The 25,410-nt window shown below is 36.3% G+C and overlaps 1 protein-coding gene across 2 annotated transcripts in view; it reads left to right on the top strand.

Moving 5' to 3' along the window:
- Window positions 1-25,410, top strand: part of Dpit47 (DNA polymerase interacting tpr containing protein of 47kD) — a 214,895-nt gene that overhangs the window by 153,668 nt on the left and 35,817 nt on the right. For both annotated transcript variants that reach the window (XM_090393941.1, XM_090393935.1), the window contains exon 9: window positions 21,405-21,610. In XM_090393941.1, coding sequence (XP_090250067.1) covers window positions 21,405-21,610 — 206 coding nt within the window. The remainder of the gene's footprint in view (window positions 1-21,404; window positions 21,611-25,410) is intronic.

The following is a 25,410-nucleotide window of genomic DNA, read 5'->3' as shown; positions in this document are numbered from 1 at the left end:
GACATCATGTTGGAGACTTAATGGATTTTTTACAACACTCAAAAAGAATTAAAATAGAATTTAATACTTCCTATATTTCGTCCTAGTCACTAGGACATCTACGGGGATTACAAAAACAATTAATGTAACATATACACAAATAACAAACAATACTAAGCCCTACCACGTGGGTGACACTAAAGTCCTATCTGCGTAGAGCGCCCTCTAAGGGCAGTAGTAGGTGGCCTGGAATGTAAGGTGGGACCTCTGGTGATGAGTGTTTCCCAAATCTTCGGAAGTTTAATGCAACCGTATTTATTGAGATTTGGTTGGTTTTTGAGAGCTACTTTACTTTTTGGCGGCGAAGAATGCGCGAGGATGTTGGCTATGTCAAGTCTGATGTTGTTAGCTATCTCCGACGGTAAGCGACCGATTCGATATTCACCATTACGTCAAGCATCGGCACTTCCTTCGGAGTGACGGCAAAATTACGGCCGAGGCTAAGGGCGCTGACGGCATCGTCGTTGAGCCTTTTGGAAGAGAGGTTTATTACTGTCTGGAGCGGTTGAATTTGTGGTTGTGGTTTGTTTTTCACAAGGTTGCTATATTTCTTGATGTGTTTATTTTTTATTTTTTCGAATTCTCTCTGTGCGGAAGTTTCCGAAATGCCAGACAGAATCGACCAAAGTTCAGGGTTAAGAACGGTGGAGAGCTCTGAATGTAAGGAGCCAATGGCGGCGTTCGTCACTGCGAGGGTAGCACGTGTAGAGGCGATTTGCTCGCGGAGACTTGACGTAGCCAACATCCTCGCGTATTCTTCGCCGCCAAAAAGTAATTTATCATATGCCCAACGCACGGCTCTCCTGAAACTACGTAAAGAAAAAAGTATCGTCATCACCAAAGCGGATAAGGGTAATGCCACAGTCATTCTTAATACCAGTGAGTACAATCGTAAAATGAACATTATCCTCCGCGATTGCGCTACCTACATCCCGCTAGAACACGACCCCACAAAAACACAAGTTAAGAAACTAAAAATCTTACTCAAAAAAGTATCTTCCTGGCCCCCTGATGTCACGAAAAAACTTAAACCTTTCCGCTCCCCTCCCCCCCCCCGAATATACGGTTTACCAGAAATCCACAAACCCAATTCCCCACTCAGGCCTATAGTAGATGCCACCAATGCACCTTGCTATAGACTATCTAAACAGCTGGCCAACTCTCTGATCCCCCTCACCGGAAGGTCCCCTTCCTATATAAAAAACTCGACCCACTTTACAGCCTTCACAGAAAATTTAACCTTGAATAAGACAGACATATTGGTAAGCTTTGATATCTCCTCTTTGTTTACCAATATTCCCTTAATTGACACCTTATCTCTCTTAGAAAACGTTTTTCCCTCTGACATCTTAGATCTCTTTTCCTTTGCCATTAACTCTGGGTATTTCTCTTGGAACAACAAAATCTACAAGCAGATAGAGGGAACTGCCATGGGTTCCCCCCTCTCACCCCCCCCCTTGCCAATTTCTATATGGAAGATTTCGAAAAATGAGCCATAGACTCAGCCCCACTCAAACCTTCTATCTGGCTATGATATGTAGATGATGTGTTCTCTATTTGGCCTCATGGCCCAGACACGTTAGACTCCTTCCTCAGTCATCTCAATAGTCTACATCCAAGAATCCAGTTCACTATGGAAAAGGAAAAGAACAATTTTTTACCCTTCCTAGACACCTTAGTCACACGCCTGCCTAATGATACACTTACCTTCACCGTATACAGAAAACCCACACACACACAGGCAGATACATTCACAAACTCTCCCACCACCACCCCTCTCAACAATATGGCATTATTAAAACTCTTACCAAGAGAGCCCACAATCTTTGTTCCAGTGGAACCGCCCTCACTACTGAGCTTAACCACATACACAGCACTTTCCTCTCCAATGGCTACAGCGATCACAGTATCGAAAAAATAATCAACTCCTCCCCCATTCCCTGTCCTTCTCGTCAACAAGAATTTAAAAATGCCATCACCATACCCTACATCCGTGGCACATCGGAAAAAATAGCCAAGATACTAAAACAGTACAACCTACACACAGCATATAAGCCCCACCGCAAACTTGCTACCCTTATCCGTTCTACAAAAGATCAGCTCCCTCCTCTCTCTCTGCCTGGAGTTTACAAAGTACCCTGTTCCTGTAAGCTGGCGTACTTTGGACAGACAGGCAGATCAGCATCCATCCGTCTAGAGGAACACAAGTCTTACATCTTCAAACACAACTATGGCCATTCAGGCTTGGCTCACCATGTTTTGGACACCACCCACAGTGTATCATGGAAGAAAACCACCATGATCCACCACAGCAAATTCAAGAAAGAGAGACTTTTCTTAGAAGCAGCAGCAGCTCTCAAAAACCAACCAAATCTCAATAAATACGGTTGCATTAAACTTCCGAAGATTTGGGAAACACTCATCACCAGAGGTCCCACCTTACATTCCAGGCCACCTAGGGCGCTCTACCTAGATAGGACTTTAATGTCACCCACGTGGTTGGGCTTAGTATTGTTTGTTATTTGTGTATATGTTACATTAATTGTTTTTGTAATCCCCATAGATGTCCTAGTGACTAGGACGAAATATAGGAAGTAATAAATTCTATTTTAATTCTTTTTAAGTGTTGTAAAAAATCCATTAAGCCTCCAACATGATAGTCAATGAGACTTTTCTTATTCCTAGCCTCTTCTCTCCATGTGAATTTGTGCACATTTTTATGTCGGAACATTGTGTTAGTAATAACCAGTCCATGTCCAGAGGAGAAATCCAACAAGTATTTGCCATTATTATTAGCTTTGCTCTTTTCTCCAAATTTTCCCAAAATATTTTTTGTATGTCTGACAATCATTTCCTACTCTGATATTTAGATCCCCAACAAGGACCCGCTTTTCCTTTTTCATTGTGTCAGTTGCTTTTTTTAAAGCATCAAAAACCGATCTTTAACTCTGGTGATATTGAGTTGGGATGTGCTTTCAGATTTGTTCCACTAGCTGACTTTTCGCTGTTTGCCCTGGTTCCCTGGCGAAAACAACGGTGGCCTTGTTTAACCGGGTGACGCCCCAGCCGGCATGAAATTTTGTCATGTTGTACCATCATTTTATATATTGGTTTAAGTCAATAAGAATACAATTTGGTCTTCTAAATCCCAAATTGCCAGCCCATTCTTGTTCATTCAGTATCCAGGTAGATACCCAACAGGGTGCACCACAAGAAGGTGAGGATTGGACATTAAGTCAGAAGCCCTGGTTGGTTCTCCACATTCCTTTAAAAGCTATGTGGAGGTCTCCTCTCAGTTATACAGCTTTGACCCTTAAGCACCCCCGATCTTCTACAATGGAGAATATGGGACGCCTTCTAATTATCTGGATTGAAGATTGTAATCAGAAAAGATTCCTTTGAGTCAAATGATAATCCAGGCAAAAGCAACAAGTCTATATGACAAAATAAAAAAAATGCAAGCAAAAATGAAGGAGGTGCAGCCAGTGAAACTTTTATAGCAAGTCGCGGGTGGTTCTACAATTTCAAAAGGCGTATGGAACTCCATAATGTAGAATCCAAGGTGAAAGCGTAAGTGCTGGCACTAAAACTGCAGAATTATTTCCCAATGAATTGAAGCAGCTTATTGAGAAGGAAGGCTACACAGATGATCAGATTTTTAAAGCTGACAAGACTGACTTGTTCTGGAAAAGAATGCAATCGTGCACATTTCTAGCAGAGAAGGAAAAAACACAAGCTGGGTCTTCTTCTTTGGTGCATCAATCCAAAGATTGGTAAATATAGCAGCACATCACAACATCCTGTCTTATGACCTTCTTTTTATCTCTTCATAACTTTTAGCGCCAGTTAGCATCATTATGTGATTTATGTATGAAATTCTTGGTCTGCCTCGTGGCCTCTTTCCTTCTATAGTTCCCCTCCATTATTTCTGTAATCAGCCCCCCATGCCGCAAATGTCCAATTAGGCTTTTTCTTCTCTTATTGATGTGTTTCATTAATGACCGCTCTTCATGAACTATATTTAGAACTTCTTCATTACTTTTCCGTTCTATCCAACTAATTTTCATCAACTTTCTCCAGCACCAAAGTTCAAATTCCTCCAACTTTTTTATGTCTTGTTTTGTTAGAGTCCAGGCCTCGCAACCATATAATGCAATGCTCCATATGTATGTTTTCACTTGTCTTTTTTTGAGCTGGATGCTAAGTCCTTTACTGGTAAAAATGTTTTTTCTGTTTTTTTTGGCTAGCATTATTTGTGCTTTAATATCTGATTGATTTTGTCCATCTTCTGTGATAAGACTTCCAAGATATTTAAAAGAGGATACCTGTTGTATTAGGTTATTATTTATTTTCATTGGATTTGCTTTACTTGTAATTAATAATTTTGTTTTCTTATAATTAATTTTTAGGCTGTACTGTGTTAAGATTTCTTCCATCTTTGTTAGGGTGGCTTTCAGTTTGTTTTCATTATCAGCTATAGCTGCTACATCATCTGCAAACCGTAGCCAGTTAATATCAATTCCATTTATCTGAATTCCTGTTTCTATTAGTTCTTTCAGTTTATTTATTGCATCTTCAATGTACAGATTAAACAATATGGGTGAAAGAGAGCACCCCTGTCTTACACCTCTACGTATTTTTGCTGTTGTGGTTTTTGTTGTATTGCTGGCTGCTTCTATTAGGGCTTCTTGATGCTTGTAAAGATTAAATATGAGCTTTCTATCTCTCCCATCTAGCTTTATTGTTTTTAGGAGGTGAAACATTTGATTCCAGTCAATACTATCGAAGGCTTTCTCCAAGTCAAGAAAGACTATCAGAGTATTTTAATTCTTCTTCAATCTTCTTTCAATAACTGTTCTTAGAGCTAGGATTGCAGCTCTTGTCCCCTGCTGTTTCCTGAATCCAAACTGGTCATTTCCAACATATTCCTCAACCTTCTTTGTTAGTCTTTTTTGTATAATTTTGAGTAGTATTTTCGAAGCATGTGATATTAAGCTTATTGTTCGATGATTTTCACACTTGTTTGCACTATTTACTTTAGGGATGGGTATGATAGAGCATTGTGTAAAATCTTTTGGGATGGTCCTCGTTTCATAAATATCCTTTATGATCTTGAAAAGGTATGACTTAGTTATGTTTCCTGAGTATTTTATTAATTCTGAAGGGATGTTATCAGTGCCTGGTGCCTTGTTGGTTGACAATTCATTCAGTGCCCATTTAAATTCATCTTTTAATATAGTTGGACCAATTTCTTCCACATCAAGTCTTGATTCATCTTCTTTAGCCTTGGCATCTAGATCTTTTTCACTATATAGATCTTCTAAGTACTCCTTCCATCTTTCTGAAATTTCTTCCTTATCTATAAGTATGCTCTCCAGTTTATTTTGGATAATTGTACTTCTGGTCTTGTTTTGCTGGCTTATTCCTTTTATAATGTTATAAGCTTTATCGATTCTTCCAATCTTTCTTCTATTTCCTTACATTTCTCTGTATACCATTGTTCTTTTGCTTCTTTACACTTTCTATTTATCATATTTTTTATATGTTTATATTTGTCTTTGCTTCTTCCTTTAGGGAGGTTTTTAAATTAAACGACAGCTTTTTAAATTTCAGATTACATTTCAATAAAACCAAATTGTGGTCACTGTCAACATCAGCTCCCGGGTAACTTTTGCATGATTTTCTTGATTTTTAAATCTATTTCTTGTCATAATATAATCTATTTGGTACCTTCCTATATCCCCTGGCATTTTCCAAGTATACCTTCTTCTTTTTGGTACCTCAAACCAGGTATTAGTAATGATCAGATTGAATTGGTGGCAGAACTCCAAAAGTCTATCTCCTTGTTCATTTCGGCATCCAAGTCCATACTTTCCCACCTCTCTACCATCTTTGCCTTCACCAATGACTGCATTCTAATCCCCATGACAATAAGATTATCTTCCTTCTTGGTCAGTTTGATTAGATTCTCAATATCTACATGTACTCTCTCAACTTCTTCATCACTGTGGTCGCTAGTAGGCATGTAAGCTTGTGTTATTTGTTGGTTTTGCTTTTAGTTTTACCATTATCAGTCTGCTACTACATTTTACTGAGTTAATTACACTTCTTCCCCATTCCTTATTGAGAACCACTGTAACTCCAGTTTTTGCAGTCTCATCACCTAAATAAATGATTCTGTAATCACCACTCCAAAAGTCTCCAGTTCCAGCCCATCTCATTTCACTAATTCCCAATATGGCTATTTTTTTAATCTATCCATTTCTCTCTTCACATTTTCCAATTTGTAGGAGGGTTCTCACATTCCACGTTCCTATAAATGTACAAGGATTTCGCTGGTGTACGACCTGGGAAGCCTTGCTTCTTCCCCTGCCTAATGTCCATCCATACTGCTATCTTACTAGGGAAATATAGAACAAGGTGGTATCCCCTTGCCTTCCTTGTCCAGCAATAGCCTTCTAAGGAGGCTCAGTGTGCTAGCCATTTCTCATTCTTCATGATTATCCACCTACCACAGTATCCTTTACACCGTTGTCACTTATGGTGACCTTCTGCTGATCAGGATGAAAGGTGTTGCTGCCCCAACTTCCAGCGGGCTGTAACTTATTTAATGGCAGTTACATCTCGCCATGTTACATCCCCGTCAGTGGAAATGTGTGGCATTTTATAGAGATAACCATACCACTGTCTATCTCACTACTTCCTGTTGGTAGATGCCGTCCCATTGTCCACGACTGCTTATTCACAGGTTTCCCTGTTTATTCGCAGCCAACCTCTGTATCCAGAGGCCATTTCCCTATCTGCAACCTGGGAATGCGCTTGGTAGCATGGGACCCATGCCCCAAGACAAGCTGGGTATAAAGTGTCAAAAGACTGATTGACACTTTGACTAGGAGGTAATGCATCAGGTGATTTAAAATTGAAGCCACTGTTAGTGTAGAGAGCGGAAAACCCAAGAGCTCTTAAGGGCTTTACAAAGAACAATTTACCTGTTCATTGGCATTCGAATAAAAAAGCGTGGGTGACTCGTTCAATTTTCGAAGACTAGTTTAAAACTTGCTTTTTCCCTGTAGTTAAAAGCTATTGTAAAAAGAATGATATTCCTTGCAAAATTTTGCTTTTATTAGACAATGCACCAGGCATCCAACCCTGTTGAGACTTAGATGAAAATGTCAAGATTCATTTTTTCCTTCCAAACACAACATCAATTCTGCAGCCGATGGATCAAGGCGTTATCTCCACTTTCAAGGCTTACTATTTAAGACGAACTTTTGCTCAAGCTATTAAAGCTGCAGCAGAAGAAGATTCTTGAACTTTGAATGAATTTTGGAAGAAATTTAACCTAAAAGATGCCATTCAAAATATTTATGAATCTTGGCAAGAGGTGACTCAAAGCAACATGAGAGCCATATGGCATATCTTGCCGCATTGTTCAAAGGACTTTGTTGCCATTGCAACACAGAAAGAGGAAATTTCAACAGAAATTGTGCAGATGGGCAAAGATCACATTGTTACAACTTTAGATTGTAACAATGTGAACGAATGTATTGATTCTCATTCAAATGGTTTGGATGATGAAACCCTTTTGGAGTTGGAACAACAATGAGCCTATGAAGCAGAAGAAGACGAAGATGACCCCACTGATGTCATGGTTGAAGAATTTTTCTTTGCTGATCTTTCAACTTTTGTGAGAAAAATCGATGAAGCTTCCAACTTTCTCATAAATGCCGACCCGAATTTGGAAAGAAGCATCAAAGTGAGACAAAGACTCAATAATGCCATCAAATGCTACAGAGATCTAGTACTTGAAGAGACAAAGGAGACAAGGATGGTTCAACAAACACTAAAAGACTAGTTTAGTAAAAAATAAATTACTGCATGCTAAAATTGAAACAATATTTGTTTTATAACATAGAATGAAAGCCAAAAGGCTATTTTTCTGGCAACCTTAATAATAATGAAGGGGATACAAATCCTTTGATGTTTATCTGTTATAATATACAGGCACACCTTTATGGCATTCGTATAGTGAAGGTATGCAAGTTCTTTTCACTTAAACCTTGTTATCTTCCAGGTCTACCTACTCACTGATGAGACCTCAAAAAAGGTTGAAACCATCTGGGTAGTGACCTCTCCTCATAATGTAATTACAGTATTACATCCCCTAGGGGCTGTGTTTTTACATTATGAGAAAATATCAAGGATAGTGAGGGAGCTTGCTCCACCTTTGATACGAGTTGCCTTGGTGTTGTACTACCAAGTGGTTATTTACACTTGGATTTGCCGATAGTTTTTCGGAATGAAACTCCTAAATCTTAGTCCTAGTTCTTAGAGTTTCGCTTACTGGCAGATAAACATCAAAGGATTTGTTTCCCCTTCATTATCAATATTTGTTTTGTTTTCCACAACTTTTATATCAGTTTAAACAGATTTTATTTGTTATTTAGTTAATAAAAATAACAATTTTTTTCATTTTAAAACATTTTTATTATCCTAAATTTTTGTAATAAACAAATTAAATTGAAAACCTTTATAAATAGAAACAGTGCAGTTTTGCATAGCGTGGATGCTTCTTGGAACCAATTAAACGCACTATACAATGTATTCCTGTAATTAGAAAAGAGATTGAACTAGGAGAAAAATGGTGGTGATACCATGTCAATATAATTGATGGTACCATACAACTAATGAAGGTGAGATATTTCTAAATAATAACTGTAAGCTGTTATATGTAGGCAATAGTCATCAGGCAAGGATGGTGTCTGAATCATATTCAATACTAAACATAAATCTCTTGAATGGTGTGCAATTTCAAGTAGCCTGATTTGGGCAAATTTCAAAATGGACAGTAAGGTTGTTTGTACCATTTGGTTCCACTTAAGGTTCTAGTATAGAAGTAGAGCCATGAGAGAGAGAGAGAGAGAGAGGGGGGGGGGGGGTTCACATATTTAAAATGAGAAAGCTGGTTCCTGTTGGAGACCTAAACATACAAATGAATCCCAAACATTCACTGGAATTAATGATAACTATTAGCATCAGACATAATTGGAAAAAGAAATCTTGTTGTTTAGGCTTATACATTGATTCTCCAGTATCGTGTTGTTTAAGGATATCGAAAACATAGACTAGATAATAACCTTTAATTATTACTTCCTATATTTTGCCAAAGTTAGATCAAAATCTTCAGAGATTAATATACTGGTATTAAATATGTGCATTCAGGTGCATTTCAGTAACAAAGATGGAACAGGAGAGTTAGAGGATGATGGCCAAAAGGTCCTATGATTACACCACTTATTGGCTTTGGTTGGGTGTTGGGCTGACTGTCTGTCGATAAGTGTTTCCAATATAAGAGGTAGTTTGATGCATGTATTTGTTTAGGTTAGGATGGTTGGTAAGAGCTGCAGCAGATTCGAGGAAAAACCTCTCAAATTTAAATTTGCTTCTGTGGAGTAAGGTGGCTTTTTTCCAGCAGATCCTGTGCCAGGAATCTAGGGCATGATCTGCTAGTCCTGAATGGTCATAATAGTGGAAACAGATGTAATCCTGGTGCTCTGATATAGGGATGTTGCCTGTGCTGCCTGTTTGACTATGGTATGAATGGTTGCAACTGCAGGGTACCTGGTACACTCCAGGTAGATTCAGATTCTTTGGGGGGAACAGATAAGGGTTGCTAGCTTTCTGTGTGGTTTATAAGTTATCTGTGTGGCTTATTCCTGACAAAAAATTATATTCTTGCTTAATCCTCTACCCATGTGTAAGCATGTGTATTTTTTTTTAATTGTTATTCAACGCATTCCATCATTATTTATAAATATTTGTAAATATATTATAATGATGTATATGTATGTTGTAAAATACTGAGAATGTAAAAGTGATCAAAAATGAACTTATATGGAAATATTTAGAATATGCATAGTGATAGCACTTACTGTTGATATCGGAGCAGAGCAATTCTAAAACTAAAACTAATTTTCTTCAGTGCATGGAGAATTTTTACATGCATAGACTAAGTAAAAGTGCAAATAATATTATTTCAATGAAGTTTTGAGAAGATATTTTCCTCTGGACAAAGGCTCGTGTTGATTATATTGCCAAGCATAGAATGAGGAATTTGGACATAACCAACACAATTTGCATGCAGGGTTTCTTTTGATTAGCAACAGAAATGCTAGAGAATAGCTGAAAAGGAGAGCATAATGTAAAGAAGATAAATTCAAAGTATAGAATAATACATATTTTGAATTTTCATAATATAAGGAAATAAACAGAGGTTTTGTTATAGAAGTGTGCAGATATTATTATTATATTACTTCTACCCACCCCATGGAGTCAAAGACTCATCTGGGAGGTCCTTTTATTATACACACAGCTCATCATACCTTGCTTTAAACACACTCGAATTTTCTGCAGACACCATACTCTCAGTCAAGGCATTCCAATCATTTACAACTCTGCATAAAAAAAACCTGCCTCTCACTCCCCTACTCACACCCTCTTTATACAGTTTCCAGGGATGACCTCTGATTCTCCCCTGGTCTCCCACTATTTTCTGTAGAACCTCTCCGGCATTGATCCTATAACAACCTCTTACTAACTTGTAGGTCTCTATTATATCTCCCCTCTTCCTCCTGTCCACCAAACTCTGCAAATTGCATCTTCTCAATCTTTCCTCATACTCGACATTCCAGAGATTAGAAACTACCTTAGTCAGTCACCTCTGGACCTTTTCCAACATCTCTTCGTCCTTGTGAAAAACCAGTTGACCAAATCTGTGCACAATCATCCATATGTCGCCTAATCAAAGCCTTATACAATGGGACAAGAATCTCCCTACTTCTACATGTCAGTGTCCTTTGTATCATTCCCAGAAGCTTTTGTGTTGTCTTCACAGTTTTGGCAATGTGTCCCCTAAATTCAGATCCTTATCCACTATCATCCCAAGATCTCTTATTTCCTCCACCTCCAACAATATATATCCTCACCAAGCATAAATTCTGCAACCCATCTTTGTTTTCCAAATTTTAAAACCTTACATTTTGCAACATTGAACTCACATCCCCATTCCTGTGCCCAATCACTCAATTTATTCAGGTCTTCCTGCAAGGTCACAATATTCTCACTACTCTTCATGGTTCATCCCAACTTTGCATCATCTGCAAACAACTGAATATCTCCATCCAAATCTTCACCTATATCATTAACATACAAGTTAAACAGTAATGTCCCTAAAACAGATCTCTGAGGCACTCCACTAGTGACTTTCCTTTTCTTTGAAATCACTTCCCCCATACACAACTTGTTGATACCTATCAGACAGCCAATCTCCAATCCAATGCACCAATCTAATATCCAACCCCATCCGCTCCAGTTTGACTATCAATTTATCATGAGGTACTTTATCAAAAGCCTTTGCGAAATCCAAGTATATTACTGTGTATCTTTCTCCTCTGTCCAAGGAAGCAGTCACTTTATTGTAATAAGTAAGTAGATTACTAAAACGTGACCTCCCTTTAGGAAATTCATGCTGCCCATCAAAGATAATACCATTGTTGTCAGCCCAATTCTGGATCCTAGTTCTCACAAGCCTCTCCAACAACTTAACCACAACACCTGACACACAGATAGGCCTATAGTTTGATGCTTGAGTTCTATCACCTCCTTTATGAAGTGGCACAATCTTGCCCTCCTTCCACTCCTTAGGAACTTGACCCAGTGCAAGACTAGTATTAAAAAAATATGTCAAGGCCGTCGTCAACTACATTTTCAGAATACTTGTTACAGAAATATATTCAGTTGATTAAGTAAAGGAACAATTGATAATTCTTACTATCATTGGTGAATTGAAACAAAAGACACTATGTGTACTTCTTCTTCCTAACATGGATTTTAGACCAAGTGGCCTGTTCTGGTTTCATGCCATTTCTTTCTTGGTCTTCCGATTCTTCTTTTTCCAATTATTTCGTATCTGTATAATATTTTTGTTAATCTGCTGTTGTCCATTCGATTTAAATGTTCTAGCCATTTTTGTTTATACAGTCTTATATAGTAATTAATTGGTTTTATTTTCAGGGATTGTAAGATTTCTTCATTTGTTTTATATTCCCACTTGGTATATCCAGCTGTTTTTCTGAGAAACTTCATTTCTGCTGTTTGAATTCGTTTTTTTGTCTTTCCTTTTTATGGTCCATGTTTTGCTTCTGTATAGTAGAGTTGGTTTCGATAGGTATTATATAATCTGATTCTAGTGTGTTTTTGTATCAGGGATGGTTTAAATATATTATTTATTATGCCATTTACTTTGACAAAGTTTGATATTTTGGTGTCTATGTATTTTTCTTTTTCATATGATAAATCACATCCTGAGTATGTGCAAGTATTTACCTGTTCTCATATTTTATTATCTATCACTATTTTACTTCTTATTAGGTTTTCTCCTTTGAATGCCATTATTTTTGTTTTTTCTTTAGATATTGTCATATTATATTGTTTTGAGATATCATTTAATAATTTTAATGATCTTTGTAAATCATCTTCTGATGTAGTTAATATCATTTGATCATCTGCAAATAGTAGTGTATCTATCTTTATTTGTGGGGTTATTTGTATACCAAATCTGTTTCCTGATTGTTATAATTATATATATATATATATATATATATATTGAAAAGCAGAAGTTAGAGGGTACATCCTTGTCTTACTCATCTTGATATATCTTTCCAGTCTGAGATGTGTTCTAATTTAACTGCTATTTGATTTCCTGTAGATATTTCTTGAATGGATTGAAAAAATTGGTTTGGTATGTTTAAATTGGTTAATATTTTAAACAATTTTTGTCTACTAATTTTGTCCAAGGCTTTTTCATAATCAGCAAAGGCCACATGTGTTTCTTTTTGAAATTCTCTTCTCTTTTCTATTAATAATTTTAAAGTAAAAATTCTATCTATGCAGGATTGGCCTTTTCAGAAACAATTTTGTTCTTCTAGTAGTTTGTTCTCTACAATACTGCTTAGCTTCTCCTTTAATATTTGCCGGCCTGGTTGGCCGAGTGGTTAGCTTATCTGCTCTCCAGCCAAAAGGCTGCGGGGTTCGAATCCCTCCATGGGCATGGATGTTTTGATTGTCTGTGTAAGTACTAGTGGTGATAGTCGGCGGTAGATGGCATTGGTGTTAGATGATGATGATGAAGGTTGCTGGAGTAGTGAGTCGAAGAGTTGTAGAGTAAATGCCCGCCCTCGATGAGGCTTCTATTGGACTCCATGGAGGTGTGATGTAATAATAATAATAATAATAATATTCCTGCATATATTTTATATCCTGTATTCAGCAGACTAATTCTCCTATAGTTATTGCAATCTTCTTTATTTCCTTTTTTTTAGATTGGGGTAACCAGTGCTTTTTTTCCAAGAGTTAGGAGTTTTTCCAGACATACAAGCCATATTAAAAAATTTCAAAAGTCTTTCATTAAATTTTTCACCTGCATTTTTGTATAGTTCTATATTTATATTGTCTTCTCCTGGCGTTTTCCTATTTTTCATCTTCTTTATTATATTTTTCAGTTCTAACATTGTGATATTTTCTGTTAGGTCATTCTTTGTCTTATAAAATTTTAATTCATTGTTCTCATCTGTCCAGAGATTTTGGAAATAGGTCACCCATTTTTCTAAATCTATTGTTTGTATTTTTATCTTTTCTTTTATTTCTTTATTCATGTATTTTATTACTTTATAGGTTTTGGGTTGTGGCTTAAATAAATCCTTTTCTAGTTCTGTTACGAAATTGTTCCATCTTTCTCTATGTTTTTTCCTTACTTCTCGTTTTGCAATTGCACTATTTCTTTTATACTCTATTTCTGCTTCTATTGTTTTGGAATTTAGCCATTTCTGGTAACTGTCCTTTTTGGTTTTTATTATATTTTCTATTTCTTTGTTCCAGTCTCGCAGTCCTCTTTTTCTAATCCATTTGTGCTTTATTCCTAAGGTTTCTGTTGCTGCTTTTGTGAGAATTTGTTTCAAATTTTCCCATTTATCTTCTATGTCACTTGATTCATGTTAAATTCTCCTGTCTCATATCGAAAGTGGAATGGATGACTACTAATTAACTTTGAACTCTTGATACAGAACAAGCATATGATATATTTATCTGCTCTGTTTAGTTTACTTAGTAAACTGTTGAAAGTTTATTTAACGTTGCTCAGAGTGTAACTGATGGATTACTATGATGATGTTATATATTAGCCTACATATTTGTCATTATGAGTTTGTTAAAATTTAGTCATACTGAACACACATTCATTTTTGTACAATTTAAATTAAGAGAAAGTGTGTTAGAGTGATTTAATATTTATAATTCACAACTGGCTGGTTGGCCAAGTGGTAAACGTATCTGTTCTTCAGCCAAAAGGCTGCTGCTTTGAGTCCCGCATTGGCATGGATGTTTGTGAAAATATTAGTGGTGGTGGTGGTCAGTGATAGATGGCGTTGGTGTAGATGATGAGGATAGTTGCAGTTCGTTGTAGTTGGCGAAATGAGCGGTGGAGACGGAGAGTTGTCGAATAGCTGGCCCTTCCTCGATGAGTCTTTGAACTCCCTGGAGGGTGTCACATAATAATAATAATAATAATAATAATTACTGTAAATAATATTTGATTTATTAAATGTATTCAGTATATTTGGAAAATGACTGACTTCAGCTATAATAGTTAATGATCAAAGTTTCTTTGAATTGAGAATTCAAATTTTACTTGCATCTGAGATCAGTTATAGGCTCCACAAATTATTCAAAATCCTCCTCATCACAGAAAAGATGTACTCAAGATCTCCCCATTTTTATTATCTCCCAGTGTTGTATAATTTTTTTGAAAATATAATTTGTTATATTAATTTTTGTTACAAGAATGGCCCTTTATATTACCCATATTCTTTTGTATTTTCTTAAAGTTTAAAACAAAAATTTTTTTTAGAAAGTTATTTTTTATTAACTTAAAATTATTCTATTTTTGTCCAATCTGCAGCTGTCCAACAGCTGGTAAAATCTGCTCGCAATGGGCTCGCTAGAAAGTGGTATTTGTTGAGTCTTGATAATAACATTTTCATAAGAGATGAACCTCGTTAGCATTTCAGCAATTAAAATAGATGATTGAATACAAGGAAATCATTCATTCATCATCATCATATATATGAATTGCTGAAATGCTAACTGGGTTCATCTCCTATGTGAACGTTATTATTGATCCCTGACTCAAATATTAATTAAATTCAAATAAATTTTAATCATTAACTATTATAGCTGAAGTCAGTAATTACTCCAAGTATATTGAAAATAATTTAATAAATGAAATATTATGTGCAGTAATTACTCAACTCTTTTGTATCACTTAAGTACACAACTCTTACAGTGAACATATAAAACAAGTCATTATATCATTCTCACCCACTTGCTCTCAAACAAAGAGGAATATGCAATTAACTCAGCTAAAAATGTTTGAACCAGACCCAAAAAGATACCAAGGTTGAATTAATTACCATATATGTCGGCGTATATAACGAGGCGGCCTAAAGTTTAGGCTATTTTTAGGTTTTAAGTTTATGTCTTTTGTATAAGAACGACCCCCCCCCCCCCCCAATTTTTTCTTTCTTGTATTAATGCAACGTTAGGTATTGTTGTTATAGCCATTATTTTTATATCTATGCATATCCGTTATTTTTTTGCATATCATAGATTTAGTATTTACCCTAATTAAAAGTAATTAGCCCAAATTTTACTTAATTATTAATTTTGCATTTTTTTTTAATTTTAGGATTATTAAAATTGTTATTATTTAAAATCATGGAACCAGCAACAAAACAAAGAAAGTATGAAGCTGGATTTAAAATAAGGGTAATTGAAATGGCAAAGCAAACTAATAACTGTGCTGCTGCTGCAAGAAAGTTTGATATAATATCAAACTTGCTTACAGAGTGGGTATTCGAACAAAGGCAGAATAGTTATCTTTTTACAAGAAATATGATTAGAGCATATGCACTAAAATGGTCAAGATTGAATCCGGATAAAAGTATAGAATTTCAAGCTACTTCAGGATGGTGTAATCGTTTTATGAACAGACAAAATCTGGTAATACGACAAAAAATGAAACTTGCTCAAAAACTACCAGCAGATCTTGACCACAAACTTACCAGTTTCCATAAATTTATTATTCAGTTGAGACAAGAACATAAATTTCTATTCTCAAAGATTGGAAATATGGATGAAACTCCTATGAGCTTTGATATGATAAGCAATAAAACAGTGGAGTCTAAAGGTAATAAGAGTCTGCTAGTTCGAAGTGCAGGTCATGAAAAAACAAGGTTTGCGGTTGTGTTGTCATGTTTGGCTGATGGAACCAAGTTAAAACCAATGATCATCTTCAAATGTAAAACTAAACCTAAGATACAATTTCCTTCAGGTGTTTTTGTACATTTTCATGAAAAAGGATGGATGGATAAATAATGTGTGGAACACGCGACCAGGCAGTATAATGAAGAAATGCAGTTTATTAGAATGGGATATGTTTCGTAGTCATTTAACTGAGTGAGAATACTAAAAGTCTTCTAGAAAAAAAAACCACAAAAACTGTTATTATACCAGATGGTTTGACTTCTATATTGCAACCACTAGATGTCTGCTTGAACAAACCATTTAAAGATCACATGCGGGAAGAGTGGGATAATTGGATTTTGACTGGTGAAAAATCATTTACAAACAGTGGATCTATGCACGCTGCATCACTTGATATGTTGTGCAATTTTGTGATCAAAGCATGGAATAAAATGAAAGTAGAGACTGTAATAAAATCATTTAAAGTGTGGTATCTCTAATCTTATGGATTGTATGGAAGATGGTTGTGGGACACTGATGATGATGAAAATGAAATCAATTCACCGGATTTTAACTGAGATCCATATGACGATCATTTAAACAATGAATCTGAAGAACTATTTTCAACAGATGATGAAGAAAATTAACATGAAAATTGAGGTTAATAATTATTATTTGTTTTTTAAGACTTACATCTATTTAATATTTTAAATAAATTTAATGTGTAACAAAAAATTAATCTGATTTGTTTATAAACACTGCCTATTTTCTTATATAATGATGTATTGTAACTACCTAAATGTTCATCCAAGAAATTAAGCTTCCCTTTTTATACTCGTGTATAAGATGACCCATGATTTCGAGGGGTTTTCTGTAGTATTTGAGAGTCGTCTTATATGCCGACATGTACGGTAATTAAAAGTCATTTAATATCCATTTACAAGTGGTAAATAGATGGATCATATATTTTTAAAATACTCTGGATTAGAGATAGTTGTCAGGAGACTTTTCACTTCATTAGAAAATAACTTATGCTTGACAAGGAAATATATTTTTGCTTAATCTTTTACCCAAGTGTAAGCAGGCGAAGTTTGTATGTAAAATATCTTCGTGCTTGTGTATAGAGGCTATTAATGTATGTAAAAGCAGGTGTAAAACAAGTACACACACTAGCTCTGTTATTATTCTTCATATATGTGGATCACATTATGAAGGTAAGTGGCATTAAACCTGTTATCCAAATTGGAGATATTGAACTTAACTGTTTAACTCTTTACTTTACACAGATAATCACACACCTCTAAATAAATCCAGTCAAGTTTGTTTGCACTCTTTAGTTAAATTAAATAAGTGATGTCTCCAACGTTGGTATGAAAATCAGCAATGAAATAAAAACCCAACTATTAAAGTCTTTGCAGACAACTATTTGCTGGCCTAGGTGGCCAAGTGGTTAGCATACCTGCTCTCTGACTTCATTGCCTAGTGTGAGACCACTTTCCCACTTATTGGAGTCCTGAAGTGGCTTGAAAAGTTCCATTTTTGATTTCTAGAGTAGGGTTTCTGGACTAAGCACAAAAAATATATAAAATTAATAAAAATAGGGAAAAAAATAATCCTTAAACCACCCACATGCTATAGGTTTATTAATCTTTTGTGGGTGGAAGCCACATGAAAAAAAAAAGAGAGAGAGAGAGAGAGAGAGCAGGAAAAGGAAAACAAAGTTTTTCTTAAAGAACAAATAAAATAGTTAGTCCTCGACTTACTACTACTCATACTTATGATGGCTATTCCATTAACACGTTCACCAAATACCACCTGACAAAAGCAACAAATTTTGGTATTCAACATCACTATGACCCATCCTTATGGTTCATATAGCAACAAAAGAATTTATTCCTGAATGTGTCAGGTTTCTTCCTAATATCCTCATTTTTAATACGGTTCTGTTATTGACGTTCGCTTTTGATTTTTCTCAGAACCTCTCATATCTATGATCTCCAGGCCTTGATCAAATCTTTTATTTTTAACCCAGCTTTTAGATCCATAAGAAAAATTGGTTTTAACACAAAACCAATTTTTAAGAGAGAAATTAGTGAAAACATTAAACTAATGTTTTCACTAATTTCTCTCTTATTCCATATAAATTTATTCTTTTGACTTCCTCGGCAGAGCACATCTGGTGTAATTTCACCAATGGCGACAGTAATTCCTGAACACAGCTCATCCAAATTGGCTGGTAGTGGTGGTACAAATACTCAATCTTTCACAAAGCCCAGAAGAAAAAATCTAACAGGGTAACATGGTGGCCACTACAGGCCCCCCCCCCCCCCCTCTACCAATCTATCTGCCTGGAAAACGGGTGTCAAGGTATGACTTTACATCTGTCAGATAACGAGGAGATGCTCCATCCTGCTGGAAATGTAAGCATCTGTCATTGTTATCATCATCATCCTCTAATTGTGGTATTAAGTACCCTTGTAGCATGTTCAGATACACACCACCAGTAATGGTAGACTCAAAAAAAAAGAAGGGTCCACTTTCTTCTTGTTTATGGCAAAAAACATTTTAGCCTTTGGGGTGCTGTGAACATGTTCTACGATGACATGTGGATTTTCGCTTCCTCAAATTTTGCAGTTGGGAGTGTTTACTTGCTCACTTATGTGAAAAGTGCACTCGTCACTGAAAACGATAATTTTCAAAAAGTCCTCATTCTGTTTTATCCTACTGATCATTTCCTTACAGAAATCCTGGCATAACTTCTTATCATCTTTCTTCAAATGTTTTATGAGGGTAAATTTGTAGGGCCTTAAATGTAGATGCTGTCATAATACACACCACACAGTCATATGTGGAATTCCAATTTGATGATAATAATAAATTTAGTTTAATCTTTTATCCAAGTGTGAGCAAATAAAGTTTGCACCTGAAAGTATCTTCAGGACTGGGGTAAGGTGGTACAATACTGAGCAACTCGTTGCATAGGTGGAGCAAGCTAACATCACTCCTATCTCAGTATCTCCCACGGCAACTCGTTGCAAAGGTGGAGCAAGCTAACATCAGTATCTCCCATAATGCAAAACACATCTCCTTGCGGATATGTCTCTCTACCTATAGGAGTTGCCAAACGGTGTGCCACCTTTTTATTAAATTACTCTGGATTTAGAGAAAGATGTTGAAAGTTTATTTTTCACTTGGTTAGACTATAATAAATTTAGCTTAATCCTTTATCCAAGTGTGAGCAAACAAAGTTTGCACCTGAAAGTATCTGCAGGACTGGGGTAAGGTGGTGCAACTCGTTGCAAAGGTGGAGCAAGCTAACATCATTCCTATCTCAGTATCTCCCATAATGCAAAACACATCTCCTTGCGGATATGTATAATGTTATGCATTAAGGGAAGGGCCACTACCCAGAACTTTCTAAACGTTCACCAATTTGATGAGACACCCATCTGGTCTTTCCAGGACTTGTTTGGAAACTTTCCTCAACTTCTTCCACATCAGCAGCATGCAGCCTTTCTGTTAACCTTGGATAATGCACAGAACAGCCTGTTTCCACAAAATTCTTGTGCCACATGTAAATCTTGTTACTACTACTACCATGGTAACAAGATGTACCGTATGTTTTTTACCATACTGCTTGCAGAAATTCCTCTGAACTTGTGTTGCAGACTTCATTTCCTCAAACCAAAACACACAACATGCTTACTCTGCACCATCAAAAGTCGCCATTTTCAAATGGTGTGACGTTTCATGCAATCTAGTGTTATTATCATTTAGTAATAAAAAGTTACATGACCAAAAATTGATGTGTTTCACCAAATGATGATACTTACTCAGCTTTTGTATGTCTTCAGAGTTATTCTTTGTTCTCCTGCAAAGTTGTATACATCCTGTATAAGTCTGAGATTCTAATTTTGGAATTAGCAGTGAATCATTATCCTAATTTGAACAAGCATAACTGCCTTTTAATTAATCCAAAATTGCAGAAACTATTGTTATATTGGAAAATTTGCTATAGGAAAATGGCATGGACTTTTTTGATAATTTGTTAACGCAAATGAGTTGCTGCAACAAACTTTTTGTAACAAAGTTGAAATAACACTGTTGCTCAGTTTGTTAGAATATTACACTATGTTCCCATAAATGAAAAGGAGTGACTGAAGATGTAGCAGAAAGAAGAAATGAAAGATAATTTAATAAACTAAATGAGATTCAGGAACAAATGTAACTAACATGGTACTCTGGAATACCATGTTCTCAGATTTTCCATTACAAATTAAATTGTTTCTACAATTACTTGAGTAGTGCTTTTGGTTCATTGGCAAGTGATCTGCACTTAAAATGCTGATTTGAAATTGGTGAATCAGCAGTTTGATAAATTACTAGATTATTTTGTTCATATATGCTGCTATGAATTAATAACATTCAGATAGGCTATAATATGAATCAAGATCTAAACCTAGTTGTAGAAAGTTAGGTTATTGTGTAGGTAATCACCTGGCCATTTCATAATGCATCAGCACATCACATAGAGTTATTAGCTTAAAGTGAAAGGTAATATCTTGAGCTGAAGGGAATGGGAGGGGAATATAAAAGACAAGAATAAGATCTCATAAATTGTTGGTGAGAAGTCCAGATGTGTGTTTAGATATTCTGTTCACTTTCACTTCAACATACTTGCAGGAACCATTGTTATATTGGAAAATTTGCTATAGTAAAATGGCATATTGGTAATTAGTTGCTGCAACAAATGCTTTTTGTAGCAAAGTTGAATGTAATAAAGTTGAAGTAACACTTGCTCAGTTTGTTAGAATATTTTACTGTGTTCCCACAAATGAAAAGGAGTGACTGAAGATGTAGCAGAAAGAAGAAATGAAGGATAATTTACTAAACTAAAATATTCATGTATATTACTTTAATAAATAAAATGACTTTCTTTAATAAAATATATGTGTATATATTAATGTGCGTGTTTTTATAAGTATATTTTTTAAATTAACACATAACAGTCAAGAGGTATTTACGTTGGTACATCACATCAAAAGGAAGAGGAGGAGAATACTTCTGACACTGATGAATTAGAGCCAATTTTTCCACCATTGTCTGGAATGAAAGTTCGTTTAAATTCTGCTGGTGAACTGATCTGGCCTGTGATATTTCTTTATCCTGAATATTCTGAAGTTGATTACATTCAGCAGTTTCATGAACACACTTGGTAAGTCACTATTTAATATTATGCGGGAATCAGTTTTGTATACTTTTGAGTTGGTCTATAAAAATTCTTCAGAAATATGAAGCCATTTCTCTCATGTGGATAAAATAAATATGTCAAATTGTAGAAGAAATATATAGTAAATTGATTATTAAATTATACATTACATATTAGTTTTCCATTATGTACAGAAAAAATCAGGTTAATTTAATATTGAGTAACACATAACCAATTGGTTATTATTATTATTATGGGCGACTCCAGGGAGTCTTTAGACTCATCGAGGGAGGCCCTAAACATCATGTCCACACAACTATACGACATTCTCACAGTATCTATCATACCTTGCCTTGAACTTGCTCACCGTCATAGCACCCACAACAGACTCTGGCAACTTATTCCACTCATTTACCACTCTAAAAGTAAAGAACCCAGCTCTAACACCCCATGCTAACCACACTCTTGCCCAGCTTCCATAGGTGGCCCCTAGTTCTCCCACCACCAGTCCTGATCTCAAAAATATCCTCTGAATTAATCCTATAGAATCCCTTTAGCAATTGAATGTCTCAATCATATCTCCCCTTTTCCGCCTATCAACTGGTTTCTGCAACCCACAAATCTTCAACCTGTTCTCATAAGGTTCATTCCATAGACCTGCTGCCATCTTGGTCACTTGCCTCTGGATCCTCTCCACCTCCTCCCCATCAAGAAGAAACCTAGGTGACCAGATCTGGACACAGTAGTCGAGATGGGATCTTATCAAGGCTCGATACAGAGGAACAATAACTTGCCTATGTCTGCTTGTCAGAGTATTCTTCAGCATCCAAGTGATTTGATCAGCTGATTTAGCCACTTTTGCAATGTGCCCCCTAAACTTCAACTCCCTATCCAACAACACTTCCAAGTCTCTGGGCTCATCAATCTCCTGGAGTACAGTTCCACCAATGTGATATACTGCTGCTAATCTTTTTACCCCAAAATGCATAACCTTACATTTTGCCACATTTAATTGACATCCATTCTCCTTAGCTCAGACCTCCAATCTATCCAAATCATCCTGCAAAATTTTGACATGTTTTGCATTCACTATTGCCCTACCCAACTTTGCATCATCAGCGAACAAATGAACCATTCCTCTCAGTTCCTTCCCTGTATCGTTAATGAACAAATTAAACAGCAGTGGTCCAAGAACAGAACTCTGCAGCACACCACTAGTCACAGGCCATCTTTTGGACTCTACTCCTGAGTAAACTACTCTCTGGTATCTCTCCATTAACCACCCTCCTATCCATCTCACCAACCCTATATCCATTCCCATATGTTGCAGTTTTATAATTCCATGTGGTATCCTGTTAAAGGCCTTAGCCAGGTCCAGTAGTATCACTGTAAACTCCTTACCCTTATCCAGTTCAGCCATCACTGTGTTATAAAACCTGAGCAAGTTACTGAGGCATGATTTACCCTTCACAAAACCATGCTGTCCCCCATACAGTATCTCATTTTCATCAATCCATTCCTGTATTTTTCCCTTGACTACTTTCTCCAAGACCTTGACAACGACTCCTGATATGCTGATTGGTCGGTAATTTGCAACAGTAGTCTGATCCTCCTTTATGTAGTGGAACTATTTTCCCCTCTTTCCACCCCTTTGGGACTAAACCAGACCTGCGACTCAGATTGAACAATATGGTCAAGTGCACTGACAATTCTTTAGCTGCTTCACGTAATACCCGTGCTGGTATACCATTCAATCCCACAGATGTATTCACATTAAGGTTCTGTAATAGACTATTCACCTCCACTTCATTCACCACAATTCCCATATAAACTAATGGTTCCTTCATTCCTTCAATGTCACCACCTGGATGATATACTCTTGCGAAGTACTCACTCAGTAATTCCACTATATTGACTGATTCAGTGACCTCCCTACCATTGGCATTCCTTAAAATCATTCTGCCGTGTACAGTTTTTCTTTTACTTGCAACATATTGAAAGAACTGTTTGGGATTCTCTTTAGCTTGCATGGCTAATTTCCTTTCATAATCTGCTTTTGCTTCTCTTACCACACTCGTTACCCTTCTGGCCTGTGCTTTATACCGGTCATGTGCTTGCAGGTCACCTTTCTGCTTAAATTCCTTCCACAGTTGTTTCTTTTTTTGCAACTGAAGTTTAATGGTGTTATTCATCCATTTAACCCCTACTTGATTTACTATTCGGACTCTAGGTATACAGTCAGCTATAACCTCCTGCAAATGCTCTTTGACCTCTTCCCATGCCTTATCAACATCCAGCCCTTGCAGTTTTACATGCCATGGCACTGAACCAAGCAATCTCCTAAGCTTGTCATACTTGCCAGCATAGTAATTCCACATGTACTCTGTCTTAATTGAAAATTTCACATTTAGCCACCTCCCAGGTTAAGATCCTATGATCCCTCTCACCAATAGGTGGCAACATGGTCATATTCATTACAGTCAAATTCTCAGGTGCTATTACTAGGTCAAGCACTCTTGAACCCCTAGTATTTTCCATTATATGCTGTCTCAGACAGTTATCCCTTAGTAACTTAATAAAATCCAGTTCCTTCCTCACATGTGCCCTCTCCTCCTTCCAATCAATGCTACCATAGTTGAAATCCCCCATAATAATTACCCTCTTTCCACTGATTTCATTAATTTATCTACGCATACTATCTCCACCATCTATTCCATCACCTGGTCTATAGCAGCACCCAACTGTACATTTTGTTCCGTTAATCTCAATCTCACACCAAATAGCCTCAAATGAAGTTTTTCACTATCCTGCAATACAACTTCTATTCTCCTTGGCTGCAGTTATCAGCTATCATCAATAACACCCATTTTATTCTCTCTGCCCCTCCTGAACACACTATACCCTACACATTCTGTCCCACTAACTAAATCATCGTCTCTTAGCCATGTTTCACTAATGCCAATAACCTGTGGTCAGGAAGAGCCAACCAAGACCAAAAATTCTTCCTTCTTGTTCCTAATACTCCAGGCATTAGTATACATGAAATACAGTGGTCCATTTGTCCCACCCCTATCTTGATGCGTTATACTAACTATCCATTCTGATTTCCTGTCCTTCGTACTGGCTTGGGCTCATTATATACGTTCTTACACTCAATTGCCTTACCGATGTCTGTATATCCACTTCCTTCCCTGCTTTATAGCTCTTGTTTCCCTGATTTTGCACATCCATTCTCACTCCACTCAGCAACACTTTTTCAGTAAAAATAATCAATTGTAAAAATTATGTAAAAATAATCATAATTTATAATTATGAATCGTTTTACAGTTATTTCTCTATGTTAATATATTATTAGTTTTAGTTTCATAACACATATATTGGCACTTGCGATGTACCATTATTGATATTATCATTGTGAAAATTATTATTAATATTATTATGTGATACCTCCAAGGAGTCCAAAGACTCATCGAGAGAGCTACTCAACAGCTCTCCATCTCCGCCAACTACAGCAAATCACATCATCTAGACCAATGCCATCTACTGCCCACTATGACCAGTAGTATTTTCACAGACAATCACGAACATCCATGCCCACGGCGAGATTTGAGCCCACAGCCTTTTGGCTGGAAAGCAGATATGCTAACCACTAAGCGAACCATGCTGGCATGAAATGTAAAGCATTTGAAAATTGATATATTTACTAGATTGATAGTTTGTAATAATTTTAATCTTCTTTATTGTAATATAAAATTGTTAAGTGTTCAGATATTTGTTGTGTTTTGTTTAGACATTCTGTTTGCGCT

This window comes from Typopeltis vanoorti, chromosome 1 (genome assembly GCF_054136105.1).
Source record: "Typopeltis vanoorti isolate ZY-2024b chromosome 1, IOZ_Tvanoo_1.0, whole genome shotgun sequence".
NCBI classification, from domain to species: Eukaryota; Metazoa; Arthropoda; class Arachnida; order Uropygi; family Thelyphonidae; genus Typopeltis; species Typopeltis vanoorti.
Note: the sequence above shows the minus strand (reverse complement) of the source record. Positions and strands in the feature narration are given on the sequence as shown.